The sequence below is a fragment of the Lactuca virosa genome, chromosome 8, assembly GCF_052849685.1.
Source record: "Lactuca virosa cultivar CGN04683 chromosome 8, Lactuca_virosa_CGN04683_v6, whole genome shotgun sequence".
Classification (NCBI taxonomy): Eukaryota; Viridiplantae; Streptophyta; class Magnoliopsida; order Asterales; family Asteraceae; genus Lactuca; species Lactuca virosa.
Genome location: NC_136433.1, coordinates 31,650,854 through 31,668,386, shown reverse-complemented (window position 1 = coordinate 31,668,386; position 17,533 = coordinate 31,650,854). Strand labels below are relative to the sequence as shown.

At 34.1% G+C, this 17,533-nt stretch overlaps 2 protein-coding genes across 4 annotated transcripts; both read left to right on the top strand.

Moving 5' to 3' along the window:
* The first annotated feature begins 7,537 nt into the window (after window positions 1-7,537).
* On the top strand, window positions 7,538-12,984 carry LOC145132406 (potassium transporter 2-like). Of its 3 annotated transcripts, none has more exons than XM_079067179.1 (10): window positions 7,538-7,838; window positions 9,313-9,416; window positions 9,903-10,134; window positions 10,224-10,475; window positions 10,570-10,623; window positions 10,711-10,971; window positions 11,072-11,124; window positions 11,214-11,331; window positions 11,460-11,714; window positions 11,838-12,984. In XM_079067179.1, the coding sequence occupies exons 2-10, from the start codon at window positions 9,378-9,380 to the stop codon at window positions 12,926-12,928; spliced, it is 2,355 nt and encodes a 784-aa protein (XP_078923305.1). In that variant the 5' UTR covers window positions 7,538-7,838; window positions 9,313-9,377; the 3' UTR covers window positions 12,929-12,984. The 3 variants fall into 3 exon arrangements, with proteins under 3 accessions (XP_078923305.1, XP_078923304.1, XP_078923306.1); XM_079067178.1 differs by lacking the exon at window positions 7,538-7,838 and adding an exon at window positions 8,657-8,985; XM_079067180.1 differs by lacking the exon at window positions 7,538-7,838 and adding an exon at window positions 9,109-9,201.
* A 754-nt stretch (window positions 12,985-13,738) lies between these two features.
* On the top strand, window positions 13,739-14,859 carry LOC145132408 (potassium transporter). Its single transcript, XM_079067181.1, has 3 exons — window positions 13,739-14,132; window positions 14,373-14,436; window positions 14,558-14,859. Exons 1-3 carry the CDS (start codon window positions 13,830-13,832, stop codon window positions 14,725-14,727), a joined length of 537 nt encoding a protein of 178 aa, XP_078923307.1. The 5' UTR covers window positions 13,739-13,829; the 3' UTR covers window positions 14,728-14,859.
* The last annotated feature ends 2,674 nt before the right edge of the window (window positions 14,860-17,533 follow it).

The following is a 17,533-nucleotide window of genomic DNA, read 5'->3' as shown; positions in this document are numbered from 1 at the left end:
ACTGTGACTCCTCTATTTTGGGTTTGGGAGTTGTTTTTATGCAGAGAGGTCACGTGATTGCTTACACTTCAAGGCAGCTGAAGCCTCGTGAGTCGAACTACCCTACGCATGATTTGGAGATGGGGCCATGGTTTTTGCCCTCAAGATTTGGAGACACTATCTGTATGGGGTTCGGTGTACTATCTACATTAACCACAATAGTTTGAGGTACTTGATGGACTAGCCGAATCTGAATATGCAGCAACGGAGATGGCCGGATGTGGTAAATGATTATGATTGTGAGATCCTGTACCACCATGGGAAGGCCAATATGGCGGCCGATGCTTTGAGCCGTAAGGCTATAAGTTCTTCTACAAGGGATATCTGCTTGAGGATGGTTGTCACTTCACCTTTGTTGGATTTGATCAAGAAGGCTCACGTGGAGGGATTGAAAAAGGAGAATTGAAAGGCTGAGCGGATCAGGGGACATATTCCCTTATTTGTCAGAGACAGTATGGGATTGTTGACTCAGTGTGGTACAGTCTGGGTTCCGACAACAGGTGGGGTGAGGCAGACAGTTCTGGAGGAGGCGCATAAGTCAAAGTTTTCTATCCACCCGGGGGCCATGAAGATGTATAGGGATATGAGGTTGAGTTATTGGTGGACCTGTATGAAAAGGGAAATACTTTGGTCTGTTGAGTGGTTCTTGACTTGCAAGAAAGTCAAGGTCGAACATCAGAGACCCCACGACAAGATGCAACCCTTACCCATTCCCATGTAGAAGTGGGAAGAGGATACCATGGATTTCATCACAAAGTTGCCAAGAACGACACGTGGAGTTGATTCTATTTGGGTCATTATTTATAGATTGACAAAGATTGAGCGTACATTTCATATCTATTGCCGAGAGTATATCTGCTACGAAGTTAACTGCCATCTACATTCGGGAGGTGGTGGTTCTACACGGGGTGCCAGTGTCGGTGGTTTTGGATCGGGATGTTCGTTTCACCTCCAGGTTTTGGAGGAAGTTTCATGAGGAGTTGGGTACTAAGTTGCATTTTAGTATATCATACCACCCTTAGATCAACGTTCAGTGAGCGAACGATTCGAACGCTTGAAGATATGCTCCGGGCGTGTGTATTAGATTTTGGATGGAGTTGGGACACTTACCTTCCATTGGCTGAGTTCTCCTGCAATATCACTTAGCATGCCAACATTGACCGACCACCGTTTGAGATGTTGAATGATAGGAGGTGCAAGACCCCAGTTTGTTAGGGGGGTCGGGCATCAGGTCATGGGGAGTACCGAAGTGATACTCAAGACCATTGAGTTGATTTAGCAGGTGCGCGACAGGTTGCGAGTCGCGCAAATTCGGCAGAAGAGTTATGCAGAACGACGACGTTTGGATCGCGAGTTTCAGGTGGGAGACTTGGTGCTTCTGAAGGTGTCACCTTGGAAATGTGTCATACGGTTTCGAAAGCAGGGCAAGTTGGGCCCCCAATTTCTTGATCCCTTTAGGATTATCGCCCGAGTGGGCAAGGTTGCATACCGGCTGGATTTTCTTGATGAGCTCAGTCGAATCCACAACACTTTCCATGTGTCTCAGCTTCGGAAGTGTTTGGCCGATGAGTCATCGGTTGTCCCTTTGGACGATATTCAGGTTGATGATCGCCTGAATTATGTAGAGAGACCAGTGGCGATATTGGATAGGAAGATGAAGACCTTACGCAATAAGGTGGTATCTTTGGTCAAGGTACAGTGACAACATCGTAAGGGTTCCGAATGGATTTGGGAGCCCGAGGCGGAGATGCGAGAGCATTATCCTGATTTGTTTGTAGCAGGGGACTTCAAGGACGAAGTCTATTTAAAGTGGGGGAGAGCTGTAACACCTTGTTTTCCAGGTATTCCTTTTATAACCTTGTTATAAGAATTGTTGGCAAAAATGGTCCCTAGTTACGTTTGAAGAAAAACGCATCTTTAGTATAACAATATGTGTTCGATGAGAACGACATGCGTTGGGAACGCTATGCATCCGTCTTGGACGCCATGCGTTCTCAGCCTGGACTCAAAACCCTATTTTTTAGGGTTTGGACCCTATTTAAGCATCATTATAACCCCATACCCTTCCTTAACTCTAGCCTTCATTCCTCATTGACCTCATTTCAAAACCTTAAAGTGTGTGTGTGTGTGTATTTTGAAGCTTGGAGAGTCATTTTGGTGCCATTATGGTACTCTTGGTGGTGAAGGAAAACCTAGAAGTTGTGGTGTTTCATTTAAGGCCATGGATCCAACATCTTCACTCCCTTATGCATATTCTAAAGGTATAAAGCTCCAACCTTGATGAGTATTTCATTTAGATCTAGTTTAGCTTAAAGTTGGCACCTTTTTGTCCAAACTCTTGATCTTTGTGAGTATGGAATACTGCAGGACCTTTGAGTTGTCCTTTCAACTGTTTTGAGGTGTGATAAGTCATAAAAATGTAGTCTTGGTCGTTGTTTTCCTTCCATGCATGAACTAGGATGTCTTTTTGGGTTAAGAAGTGAGGGTTTTTTTGTGTTAAGCACTTATTAGTCATGCAAGACCATAAAGTTGGAAACTTTATTGTTAAGGACGTTAGTTTAGGGTTAGATCTGGAATTTGAGCAAAAGAGATTAAGTATTAAGTTCTTAATGGAAGAAAAAGGAATCAACTAGAGAATGCTATGTGTTCCCCAGAGAACGCCATGCATCCTGAACGCTATGCGTCCGTTATGGACGCTATGCGTTCTGCGCTGGGATTGACTTTTTGACTTTTTGACTTTTTGACCTATTGACTTGGACTAGATTTTTACCAAGTTTGGCCTAAGGGTATTTTGGGTATTTTGAGCTGTAGTCTGAGTTTTGGTCACTGTTTTTTGTAAAGGTGACAGGTAAAGTTGGTTTTCGGAGCAAGGTGTTGTTTCAACTTTTTCGTTTATCTGTGAGGTGAGTCTCCTTACTGTATTCATGGGTTGAAGGCACCAATGCCGGCCTATTATTAGATTATACATATATTACTGGTCGATATGTGATATGTGTGTTTTGTGATCGGGTTGAAATACACCCCAGGACGGGGACCACTATGGTTACCGGTTTGAGATACACCCCAGGGCGGGGCCCACTATGGCATGTTCGGATTAAAACATACCCTAGGGCGGGGCCCATGATTGTTTATTGGGTTGAAATATACTCCAGGGCGGGGCTCGTTGTATGTTTGGTATGGAGTACTTTGGGGAACTCACTAAGCTTTGTGCTTACAGTTTATGTTTATGGTTTTAGGTACTTCTGGTTCGAAAGGGAAGGGCCCGACGTGATAGCACAACATCCTCCCCTCATGATTTCCGTATTTTGAATAATTGTACTCTGATTTTTTTTGAATATTATGACTTGATGTTGATTTTTAACAATTGATGAATGATTTGATAGACTTCCAAATGATTTTTTTTACTGTTTTTGGACGTTACAGCAGTATAGTCAACTCGTTGCCTAGAGTGATCCATGAGGATATATATTATAAGATCGTTGTATATGACCAATATGTAAGGATCAACGGGATGGGTAACTAAAGGAAAAATGTCTTATAGATATTTATGATGTGTTGATGGATAACAATTGGTTTTGTAGGTTATTGATTATGGATTAACATCATAATAACATTATGGGATTGAAAACCATATGTATCACCAGGTTTCCCAACCCGACCCACTTAATTTATATGCATCACAAGTAGCGGTGTTAAGACTGGTGAAGACTTGAATAAAATGTTGTGTGATTAAAGAGATGACCTGCAATGGTGTTTAAGACCATTAGGTCTTTACGTTGTAACTTATGTTGTGTATTGATTATTACATCCTAAGGGTTTTGTTTTTTTGAAACAATCACTTGTACTTAAAATGGTTTAATAAACTGAGATTTTCCTCAAACAAAGATGTTATCGTTTTCAAGCGTAAAGAAAAAAATCGGTTCTGGAAAATATGGGATGTCAGACGTTGGTTGGCTCTTGAACCTTTCAAGAACAATATCGCTCCCACTAGCCCTTTTGGATATCAATACACTTCTTTGAGCAACAAACACCTTGTTTAAAAAAAAAAACTTCTACCCAAAACTATCGGTACATCCAACGAGGCAACATATCTCTAATTTAAGTTCTAGATTATCGAGCACTTCATGATGAGAGTAAGCCTCATAATCGTAGAATTTTACACATGCTAGTAAGGTACAAACCCTACTTAACATCTTAAAGAATGTCTCATAAACGTTTCTTATTTGGTTTAAGACCAATGAATCTAGTAACACTTATTCATGACATAATCCATGAATTATTTGTAAAGCATAATACGTCTCATCAAGTCTCAAATCAAACAATGATATGATTCTCTATCCAACTACACTCCTTGCGTCGGTGTTTTGGGTGGAGACAACTTATGAAACCTTTTCATAATAAATAGTCTCAAATCAAATAATGATCGTTACTTATTTTATTAATGTGAGTTAGAGCAAAACATATGAATTTTTTTCTATATGTTATATAATAAATAGTAAAATATATATTCTATAAAATATATCAAACAAAACATATATTATTAAATTATATTACGAGGGTGTTTAGCTAAACTTAAAAAAGTAGTTTTTTTAACTTATTATTAATTCCACAGTGGTATAAGATAAAATAATGTTTGGATAAATTGTTTTTTAAAAACAACTTATAACGGTGTTAAACCGAAAATAAGTCATTTTTTATAAGTTAGTAACCCCTAACATATCAAAACTTTTTATAACTTATAGCGGTTTAACATCTCTGGGAAACTTTTTTGGTCATTTTGTCAAACACTAAGAATGGTTTATTAACTTATAGCGTTTTGACACCGGATAAACTAATCTAAACATTTTTTTAGCTCCATTTTGACGCCGCTATAAACTAATAAGCTATAAGTTAAAAAATGCTTATCATTTTAAATAAACTTAGCCAAGCACCATCTATATACAAAACTGGCTGTGAGAGTCATGTATTACATTGGTTAATTTAAAAAAAAAGTTAAATACGAAGGTTTAAATATTTGAGAACTTTGAATTTATAAGAAAATAAGAAAAATAATGAATTATTAAAATTGAAATGTTTTTTTATCTTTTAAATTTAAATAAATATTTTAAATAAATAAACAAAAGAAACTAATGAACTTTAATTTGAAAATATTGAATTTAAAAGGTAAGTCCATTAATTATATTGATATCCATTTATTACTACATTTATTGTAATTATTATATGAAATTTAATAAAATAGGAAAAACCCATAAAATAGCATGTGGAAAAAATTAATTCAAAATAACCACAAAATAACATTTAACATATAACAAAACAAAATCTTCATTTATCATACATACTTATAAAGCTAGCATTTTTTCTTGAATATCATGCATTTGAAACCCCATTTTTTAACTTCCTCAAACCACATTCATTTGAAACCTTTTTTTTAACTAATGCAACTCAAAAGTTTTTTTAATTATGATTTAATACTCAAAAGTTTTATAACTTGTATTATGTTTAATTAGCATTTAATGAAAAAGTTTACTATAAAATGACCAATGTTTTGGAAAGACATGCATACAAATCATTTATAAATTTCAGAAAGAAAACAAACTTAAAAGTTTTTGTGTTAGGTCGAGGTCTTATGACCACTTTTGGAGATATGTTATTATATTAGAACTTTTAATTTGTAAGTTTGTTATACTAATTCATTTTTAAATTTTCTTCGTTTTTGGATTATTGTTATATAGTCGTTGTATATTGTGGTTTAATCGTTAATATATTGATCATATGTTATACAGGGTGATGTCGAAAATATTTAATTAAATATTTTAAATATGTTATTTTTTGTTTTGTAATTGTACCGTTTCAAAAATATATTAATTAAAACTTATACATATGTTATACTTTCCATCTCTCTCTCTCTCTCTCTCTCTCTCTCTATATATATATATATATATATATATATATATATATATATATATATAGGGAAGAGTTATTTGGAAAACAAAAAAACCCTAAAAATCATAAAAATGCATAAAAAAAATACCTAGAAATCACAAAACTTTTTTTTGACATTTTTTATGAAAAAATCGCAGGTTTTTAAAGAAATTCGTTGAAAAAAGTTTTGAATTTTTTTTTTATAAAAGAAAAAAAAAACTGATTTTTTATTTTTTTTTTCAACGAATTTTAATAAAAAGCTGCGATTTTTTATAAAAAAAATTCAAAAAAAAGTTTTGTGATCTCTAAGTATTTTTTTATGCATTTTTATGATTTTTAGGGTTTTTTGTTTTCCATAGAACCTAAACCTATATATATATATATATATATATATATATATATATATATATATATATATATATATATATATATATATAAAATAGAGGTCAAAACACTTCAACAAAAATTCATTTAAAATCTAATATTTCAAATTCTTTTTAATAATGATTGTAAAAATTTCAACATGTGTTACTTAATTGATTGATTAATAAAAATATTAATGTTTTTAAACTCGTTACTCTTAAACTTATATTATTTAATTTGTTAGTTAACTAAAATATTTTTCCTACATAAAAATAACATTTTTATGTTTGGTTACTCATATTTGTTTATGTAATTAGAAAACAAGGTGTACATAGAATGACTACTTCAATTTCACATAGGAATCGATACCACTAGAGATGTACGTTGTCTTTAACCAGTGGTAGGAGATCCACATACCCTTTTTAATTATTTATATTATTACTTAGTAATATCTATTTTACATTCTTATTCACCTTAATTTTTTAGGTACAAATTAAGGAAGATGATTCTCGGCGCACCAACATAAAGTCAAACGTACGTCTTGCAAAATATGTAATTAAAATTAAATATCATATTTACTAATCGACTTATTTTAAAACTCTTGATGACATTTATGTATAATGATATATTTTGTATGACTTCATTCTTAATATCAATGTTTAATATTTGAAAATTCATATATAAAACCTTGGATGTTTTGGTGTAATATAAATAATGTAATACAAAGTTTATTAGTTCAATATTGTTTATTAATAGCTCATTCAAAACAACTTATTTCTTATTTTATCCAAAAAATATTATCGGACATAAGAAAAGTAGATTACATTAATGTTATACAAAAACTTATAATATATATTGGATATTATAAAAGTAAAAGTAAAGTTTATAAGGTATGAACTATATTAGATAGTATCAAAATATAAGTTGATGAATTTTTATGTTATTTGATAATTCGGTTAATGCCCAAAATATATAACTAAAAACGTAAATTTCAACATATTTTTATTTTTTTCCATAATTATTTTAACCACTTAAATGCATTTTTACGCAAGATGCGAGGTTACGCGTAGTATAAAATAAAACTAACTTTTTGGAAAGAATTCAACGTCTTTTGACCTTTTAAAAAAGATATCCATTTTAACCTAAAAATATTTTAATTGTCATCTTCATCTTTACCACGTCTCCCACTAAACAAAAGGCTTTTCGTAATCCCGTGAAATATCCCCGGCCCATGTTTTGGCTCTGCAAATATAACGGCAGAGATTCCCGTTTTGTGTTCGCCACTCACCCCACTTTATTACACACACACACTTCTCTCCTCAAGATCTTTAATGCCGGATCATCTTCCAATTTTCTATCCTAATTCTTCATTTCCAATAGACAATATAAGAAATCTGGACAGATAGATTCGGGCAGACCGAATTTAAAGGGTTGTTCAGAGCTTCAACAGTCCATTAATGGCGGAAAAATGCCCATCTTCTGTATTATATTGAATTCAGATTCGTGATTCGATAGTAAGTTCTAATGTCCCCTTGTTCTTATCCAACTCTTTCATCAGATCGATCTAGTAATAACCGATGCTGTTTACCGACTTCATTATTAAACCATTATATTTTAATTTTGCTTTTATATAATACATTATTTTTCTTGCAAAAAGAAAGCTATTTATGGAAGAAAGCTGGACAAGAAATGTCATGAACTTACACAATTGGTCAAAAGAAAGATGTTTCTTACCAAACACCTTTTTTTGGGTTGTTTTAATTCCACTCAAACTGGTTAATGAGCTTTCAATTATCATTGTTGTGAAATGTTGAAAGTGACAAAGTTGTCAATTTTGGACCCCAAAATACGTAACAACAATGGCTTTCTTTCTTCATTTTCATTATATAATTTGTGCTGTTTCAGTATGCTATTGTATTTTTCTTGGATGACGAAAAAAAATAATATTTTTCAATTAATAAACAAATAACAAGAAACCAATGATATATAAGGAATTTGACTATTTCCCTTCTTTTTATTATGCATCAAAACCTAACAAGTAAAAGGAGACATTTGGTCCCTTCAAGTCCAGAATCTTAAAGATCCTAGAAAATATTATATGATAACATAATTTATTGGGTTTGACATAAATCTTTAAAAAAAACTATCATCATTTACAATTTTCAAGTATTGATCATATTATATGTTGGTTTATTTATTGATATTTGTTGAAACTTCAACAATGGAAGGTGTAGATTTAACGTCACAAGATCTGGTTTAGGTTTTGGATATATTTCTTGTCTAATTTTAGACACTTTGATTTACTATTATATATGATTGGTTAGTAAGAATGGTGGAAATTTAATTCTCATAAAATCCACGTGTACACATAGCGTCGGTGTTTTGATGCGTGAGAGAGACAAATACTAAAACATGTTCCTTGAAAGTTGCATCGATTTGTGGGCTCAATTTGTAGAGGATGATAATTGAATTTTGCTGTTGGAGTCATGTGATTGTGGTTTTTGCTTCTCTTTCTTGCCGTCTCCCAACATTCTCTTGTTTTCTTGCTACTTCGGGTGAAGTGAAGTTTTTTTTCTTAAAAAGAAAACAATCTTGAATTTCTTTAAACAAACCACTTGACTTGATTCTTCAATTCTTGATTCTTGGTGACGATTGAGTGAGGTATGTGCTTCGTTTTCATATAGTTTCAGTAAATCTTTTATTTATATTATAAGGGAAAACAACACAATCTTTTTGGTTCTTTTCTGAATCTTTTACTCTTTCTGCTTCAATCCAATCCCTTTTCGTTTTTTTAAACTTTTTAGTTAATGGGTGTTTCAAATCTTTTGTTCATCAAGCTCTTTTCGTCTTTCTTGAGACCAAAATAGGGGTATATCGGTAAAAAAACGAATGGGTCACTGTTTCTTGGTTGCTATCGCTTTCTTTCAATAATATTGTAACCCTCTTTCTTATTATTTGAGTGATTTGATAATTTGAGTTTTGTTGCAGGTGGGATCTGCATTTAGCTCGTTTCATCGTCAGCAGTCGTACGGAAATCTTGATCTACAAGAAGCATGGATCTTGGCAGGGAAAAATGTTGGGGAAATTCCAAGGTTTGCCCTCTTAATCTTAATTATGGAGTGATTGTTTCTTCTAACTACTGATTTTAGTTGCTATTAACTAATTACCTACCCTTTTTGTAAAAATGCTACGTTTTACAAAGTCGAACAAATTTGGATGAAATGATGGGCGATTTTGCATTTTCAAATCTCCTTAATTTGTCCAAAATTGCCATTCCGTGCTGGTTATTTTATTTAAGGTTAATGATATATGAACTTGATGTTTAGGGCTCTATTGAACCCAATTTGAAAAAATTAAAATGCCACGTAGGAATCAGGTTGGATGCCATTTTGGCATGAAAACTTATTGAACCAGCCATAACATGTTGGCTTTCCAAACTGAAACAAAATTTTGTGTTTAGTGCTCTATTGAACACAATTAGAATTTTGTTGCCGATGTAGCTCATTAGCCCTTTTTATATTTTCGCTTTGTTACAAAACCTTATACGTACTTTTTTTTTTTTTAATTGCATTTAAAAGGATTCTTGGAGGACAACATTGGTGTTAGCTTATCAAAGTCTTGGTGTTGTGTATGGAGACCTCAGCATTTCCCCACTTTATGTCTACAAATCCACATTTGCATCAGACATTCATCATTCAGAAACAAATGAAGAGATTTTTGGGGTTCTTTCATTCGTTTTCTGGACTTTAACTCTTGTCCCTTTGTTCAAATACGTGTTCATTGTTCTTCGAGCTGACGATAATGGTGAAGGTAAACAAAATTTTTTTAATTTGAATTGTTATATTCTTTTTAACAAATAAACTTTATAAATAACTGTTTTTTCTTTTATCTATGTATAGGTGGAACTTTTGCACTTTATTCTTCAATATGCCGACATGCTAAAGTAAGCCTTTTACCAAATCAACAAACTGCGGATGAATCACTCTCTACTTATAAACTCAAGCAACCTCCAGAAAGTGAAAAGTCAAACAGGTCAAAAGTGAAAATGTTGCTTGAAAAGCACAAATCTTTGCATACAGCTTTACTAATCTTGGTTCTTCTTGGCACGTGTATGGTTATTGGAGATGGACTACTTACTCCAGCTATATCCGGTATAAAAATTACAATCTTTTTTTAAACTTTTTGCAACCCCTTTTTAACTTTTTTTTTTTCACTATTAACATCATTTATTCATCAAATTCACAGTTTTCTCTGCGGTTTCTGGGCTTGAGTTATCCATGTCCAAACAACACCATGAATGTGAGTTTTCTACTTTTCTTTAATTTGAATTGTTTTGAGTACATATTTTAAGAAAGAATTTTATATTTTATAATATTAAATATGCAGATGCTGTGATTCCGATTACTTGCTTCATATTAGTGTGTTTATTTGCGCTACAACATTATGGGACACATCGAGTTGGTTTCTTTTTTGCTCCAATTGTATTGTTATGGCTGATATGCATAAGTGGACTTGGTATATATAATATATTCGTCTGGAACCCACAAGTCTACAAAGCTCTCTCACCTTATTACATGTATAAGTTTTTAAAGAAGACAAAGACACGTGGCTGGATGTCATTGGGAGGCATTTTACTCTGCATTACAGGTAAAATAAAACTTCATATTCGAATCTAGTAACAACTAACAACTACTTCTTTAACATGTTCATAAAAATCTTGATAATTAGTTAATTATGTTTCTTGCAGGATCAGAAGCAATGTTTGCGGATCTTGGCCATTTCTCATATGCTGCAATTCAGGTATAAACGAAAGTCAGATATGAAGATTTTATATTTAGTTTTTTTGGTTATTTATATATTTTATATTGTGTGGAAAAATTATTCTGCAGATTGCTTTCTCTTTTCTCGTTTATCCCGCGCTAATCCTAGGTTACATGGGACAAGCGGCTTATCTGTCAAAACATCATCAGATGGCTCACGACATTAGTTATTACGTGTCAGTGCCAGGTATATATATATATATATATATATATATATATATATATATATTCTTCTAGAAGGACTTTAAAATAAAAAAATTCACAATAATAAATGGTTAATTAATAAGTAATAATATAATGTTGACACGTATGCAGAAAGTGTGAGGTGGCCGGTTCTTGTTATAGCCATACTTGCTTCTGTTGTCGGTAGTCAAGCAATCATCAGTGGAACATTTTCGATCATTAACCAGAGCCAATCACTCGGTTGTTTTCCAAGGGTTAAGGTTGTTCATACATCGGACAAGAAACATGGTCAGATTTACATCCCGGAGATCAACTGGATACTCATGGTTTTATGTATCGCTGTCACCATTGGATTCCGGGATACAAAACACTTGGGAAACGCATCAGGTTTGTTATTTGTATGATTGTATCAGTAAACTCGTGCATTTTCTTTGTGGTTTTTCATCGAACACCTAGTGTGCGTGATCCTTTACTCCTTTACTCAAATCTTTATACTTAATTCATCTGCAGGATTGGCAGTGATGGCGGTGATGATGGTTACAACTTGCCTTACATCATTAGTCATCATTCTTTGTTGGCATAAACCTCCAATCGTAGCTCTTTGCTTCCTATTTTTCTTCGGTTCCATAGAACTCCTCTACTTCTCAGCTTCCCTGGTTAAATTCCGTGAAGGTGCATGGCTCCCGATTCTCCTAGCACTCTTTCTAGTCACCATCATGTTCGTTTGGCACTACGCCACCACCAAAAAATACCAATACGACCTTCAAAATAAGGTCTCTTTAGAATGGCTACTAGCCTTAGGTTCAAGTTTAGGCATTTCAAGAGTCCCTGGAATCGGGCTTGTCTTCACTGATCTCACCTCTGGTATCCCGGCTAACTTCTCCCGCTTTGTCACCAACCTCCCTGCGTTTCACCGGATCTTGGTGTTTGTGTGTGTGAAATCTGTCCCTGTACCCTTTGTCCCACCACCTGAAAGGTACCTCATGGGTCGTGTGGGTCCCGCTTCTTTTCGATCCTATAGATGTATTGTTCGTTACGGGTATCGTGATGTTCATCAAGATGTGAATTCCTTCGAGTCTGAACTTATAAACCGGTTAACCGATTTCATCCGGTATGATTGGTCCCGCCCAGAAGCCGCCAGTGATGGTCAAGAAGATGGCGGATTCGGGTCAAGTAGGTCGTCAGGGGAGCAGATGCTTGCTGTAATCGGGAACTTGGAGGGTTTTGAAGAACATGAAAGCATAACACAAGTTAGCGTCTCGTTAGGGTTTCCAACAGTGGAGAGTATGGGAGACATAACAGAGATGAACATGAACCCTAGGCGAGTGAGGTTTGCTGATGATGATGATGATGAGGGTGGTGATTTGAGAGATGTACACATGAGAGAAGAGCTTCAAGATCTGTTGGATGCTCAGCAAAGTGGGACTGCGTTCATACTTGGACACTCGCATGTGAAAACAAAACAAGGGTCGTCGATTTTGAAGAGGTTAGCGATTAATTTTGGGTATAATTTTCTGAGGCGGAATTGTAGGGGACCAGATGTGGTGTTGAAGGTGCCTCCAGCGTCCTTGTTGGAAGTTGGGATGGTTTATGTTGTATAGAGAGAAGTTATGTAAGTTGTGTTCATATCAATAGAAATCATCTTTAATTTGGTAAACCATTTTTTGATGTCCTTTTAAAGGTGAAGATATACTTTTTGAACAAATTTATTAAATAGCGAAAGTGGCTATTGAATTTTACAAGTTTGTATAATATTGACAGTCTTATCGGTTCATTTAATAGTTTTAGGAGAATGATATATAAATGAATCGTATGACTCAACTTTAGTCATGAATTTCCACAAATTTAAAGCTGCAGATTTCTATTGTTGCCAAAAGAAAGTACGCATGATAAATTTTGGGAGATTTTATTTTATAATACTTCACGCTTGGTATATAAAAACAACAAATAAATATACTATATAGTGGGGACTGTTCGTGAATTCTTTATAAATATTGAAGCTGTGCTTAAATTGATATATCACGTATGCATTTGGCGCCTTCATTGACCACTACACTAACTACCAAGGGACAAGTAAAATTGATCCTCTCAATTTCAATAGTCAGCCAAAGAGCCACGTAACAACCCACAAACCATACATTTGTAACTGACACGTGGCAAACATCCAGTGATCCAGCTCAGCATAGAAAAAAATAACCACTAGTTGAGATTGCATATTACACAACCAAATCGTCTCATCCACCCAAAACAATTTACAAACAATGGTTTAGGACAAGCTATAATAAATTGTTTATCCAAATAAATATATAATAAGTTTGTATATATATATATATATATATATATATATATATATATATATATATATATATATATATATATATATAAACATGTTTGATAGGAAATCGATTTTTATATTTTTAAATTAACCCAAACCCAAAGCATAGAAAGTAAAGTATATAAGGTGTAGTTTGTTGAGAGTCGGTTTATATTTTCCCAAAGAGCATGGGGATGGGGTTAAGGGCTCTTCCCTTATCACCTGCTTTTCCTGCTTCTAACTTCACTGCTTCAAAACAAGCCACCCTCACTCCCACCAATTCTTATTACAAATTCAGAGTGTATTCAGGGAAAACAGAGAAGGGTAGCAAAGAAGATGAAGATGAAAAGCCCAAAATAAGGAAGCAGAGTTTGTTTGAAAGTGTTACAGAAGCTCTGGATTTTTCTCAGGTTAGATCAGCTGAAGATGCACAGCTTATTGAAGATGCCCGGTTAGCAACCAAATCAGGAGAGAAAATGAACAGGGAACAGGTAATTTCCTCTCCTAATCCTTCCTAGCTACTAGATTCTACTGGTTTTTGGTCCGATTTTGGTGGTTTTCAGGAAAGAGCAAAAATCCACTACACCTAATGGTTTTCTAGTTTTCTCGAATTAGGGCCAAAAATTATCTTTCGGTTCAATTTTGTGATTCCATGAATCATACTTGATATCCCAATTATAGATTGTAAATGGTCGGATCTGTTACAAAAAAATGTTTTATTTTTTTTGCAGTATGGCGCTCTTCGGAGAAAGATTGGAGGGACGTATAAAGATTTCTTCAAATCTTATGTTGAAGGTAACAATATGGACCTCTATTATTCAGCTCAAATGATATAACATACCAATTAGATTATACTTATGAAGTCGGAATTACCTATTTTACCCCTAGATTTTGTTTTATGTTTGGTTTTGTTTAGTTGATGGTGAATATGTAGAAGAAGGGTGGGTTGATAAAACATGTAAAGTGTGCAAGAAAGACACGAGGAATGAGCCAAGGCAAGTGGACAAGCTTGGAAGATATGTTCATGTCGCATGCTTGGACAAGCCTAAATCTGGAAATTTTTTTACTAGGCTTTTTTCTGGTTAAAGGAAAACTACATAATAGTCAGTTATAATATACATTTTTGGTTGGAAATGTTAAAAGTATATGTCTTGAAATATCTTTTAAATGATTGTTACCTTCAAACAGATTTCATACCTTATCGTTTACAGTTTATAATCTGTGTGTTTAGTGTTGCAATTAAATTTGTGGATGGCCAAAAGGGGATGTTTTGGTTGGGGTTTTCTCATATCTGTATATTTATTACAATTTTTTTTTGTGGTTATGAGTTACGACTACATACGTTACAATAGAATATGACAAACATAACTGAAAAATAAATTTGGTGATGAAGGACGAAATTTAAAAATTAATCAGCAAAAGTCTTATATGTGTAATATGCCCTCCGCGTGGTTAAAAGGAAGGGAGAGAGAGAGAGAATGAGAGTGTCTAACACAGTGAAAGAAGAAAAATGTATTTTCCAAAAAAACAACAAAATGGTGAAGGAGGGGGAAGGCAGGGTGAGCATGATCTTCGAGAGATGTTTGAACAACTTAATATCCAACAACCATCATTTTGTATTATCACCACTCTGGCAAAAAACATTTGTTTCCTATACATTATTTAAAATTGTATTCAACGACGATCTTGAATCAAAATTATGTTCATCATTTTATTATTATTTTTCCATGTATATTAATATTTATTTTCATAAATAATAAGTGATGTTATGTTTTCTTAACAACATTTAAAATTTGAGAGTTGCGATGAGCAAAGTAAGTCTATATATAATGTACTTTTAGTTAATTTCTAATCACAAAACAAATTAAAAAAAAAAAGACAAAACTTCAAAAATGGTTTATGTGGTTTTCGAAAATCTGAAGTTTAGTCCCTAATTTTTAAAAACCTCATAGATGGTCCCTGTGGTTTTAAATTTTTTAACAAATGATCATTTTCGCTAACTCTGTTAACTTTTTACCGTTAAGTGAAGGGTATTTCTGTCATTTCACTACCAAAGGGACCATTTATGAAGTTTTGCCTTATTTTTTTTTAGAGAAAATATATAATTATTTAATATTAAAGGGTCCCTCTCTCTCTGTGTGTGTGTAAACTATGAAGCTTTAAACTCTATACCAGATTGTTTCTTTCTGCCTCGATTCACCTTCTACTAGATTCTTAAACACAACATTCAAATAAATAAGAAACTAAATGAAAGAATAAAACCAAATCATTATGCCAACATACAGCTTTCTCGATGAAGAAATGAATAAATCCATATAAACAAAACGAAACCCACATGATCTGTTACTGTAAACATATCTAGAAAGAATAGAAAACAACCAAAACATATACACACCACACAGACCAAACGATCTGAAGATGAAGAAGATTCATGGCTCTGTTCGGTGGTCGGAGCACCACCGGAAATGTGTTTCTGTGCACTTGAATTCTTCTTGTATATCCGACAAAGCACCTAATCATCCAACAGCTGAACCAAAATCAAAACCCAGATTAAGAATCTTGTAAATGAAGCAGAAAGATTTTTAGAAACAAAAAACCGATTGATCGGACTCACCCTTGAAATTGAATCCCCAACTCAAATTGAATCCATAGCATTGCCTCAACACGATGAGCCATGGAGTAAGCCACCCACGAGACTGCATTTGATGAAGCATATGTCAGGATTGAAATCCCAAATCCTCTGTATAACCCTCGAACACCATCAGGATCTTCCTAAATGCATCAATTCCACCATTGTATCTAATATGTGCCCCATGTCCACCTTAAACCATCAGTCTCTGACTCACAACATCAATTGGTGTTCAAACCACTTGAGCAGCCACGATTGTACTTAACCCAACTACAACATTCGCAATGGCAACTGCTTTTGCCTATGAAAACCCCATTTTCACAGTAACACAACTGAGAATAAGGCAGCGCCTAGGAAGAAGAACTTTGATTTATCAAGCATCTCCCAATCAATGTCAGTTGGGAGATGTATTTCCGTTCCCAAGTCATCCTCCGCCGTTCCCAAACTCATCTTCGCCACTCGCTAAACTATATTGCAAACAAATCAAAACAACACTGAAACACACTTCTACTCGAATAGAGTAATTTCCACAAACACCTTACCTACAAACTTAGGTTGATCAATCTGCTATGGATACTAAATTACTAAAACCCCAAATTAACAAAAACAAAAACCCTAATCCTGAAATTCGTGGTAGACAATAAGTTATCGATTTGTGTCTGTGTGTATGAGAGAGCTGATCGAAGCTAATAAGAGAGAGAGAGAGAGAGAGAGAGAGAGAGAGAGAGAGAGAGAGCTGACTGAAGCTAATAAGAGAGAGAGAGAGAGAGAGAGTTGATCGAAGTTAATAAGAGAGAGAGATTATATTTCATTTTTTAAAATAATAATAGAAAACCTCATAAATGGTCCCTGGGTAGTGAAATGACGAAAACGCCCTTTACTTAACGGACAAATACTAACGGAGTTAGCCATAAAGACTAAATATTAAAAGTTTTGAAACCACAATGACCATTTGTGAGGTTTTTAAAAAATAAGGAGTAAACTTCAGATTTTCGGAAACCACAGGGATCATTTTTGAAGTTTTGTCTTAAAAAAAAAAACAATATTTAGGAATATACAATTTTTTTTTTAAATTATTAATTATTAATTATAAAGTTGCATAATTTATTCTAACAAGGCCGAATCATAAAACATGGGTCATGGGCCAGTGGCCACAGGCCCGCAACGGCTAAAATTGGCGGGAATCCACTCAACCCAACACTTTGGCGGGAATTCAGCCTACTTAACTGTTAACGCGGGAAGGCAGCGAAGGAATCAGCCGAC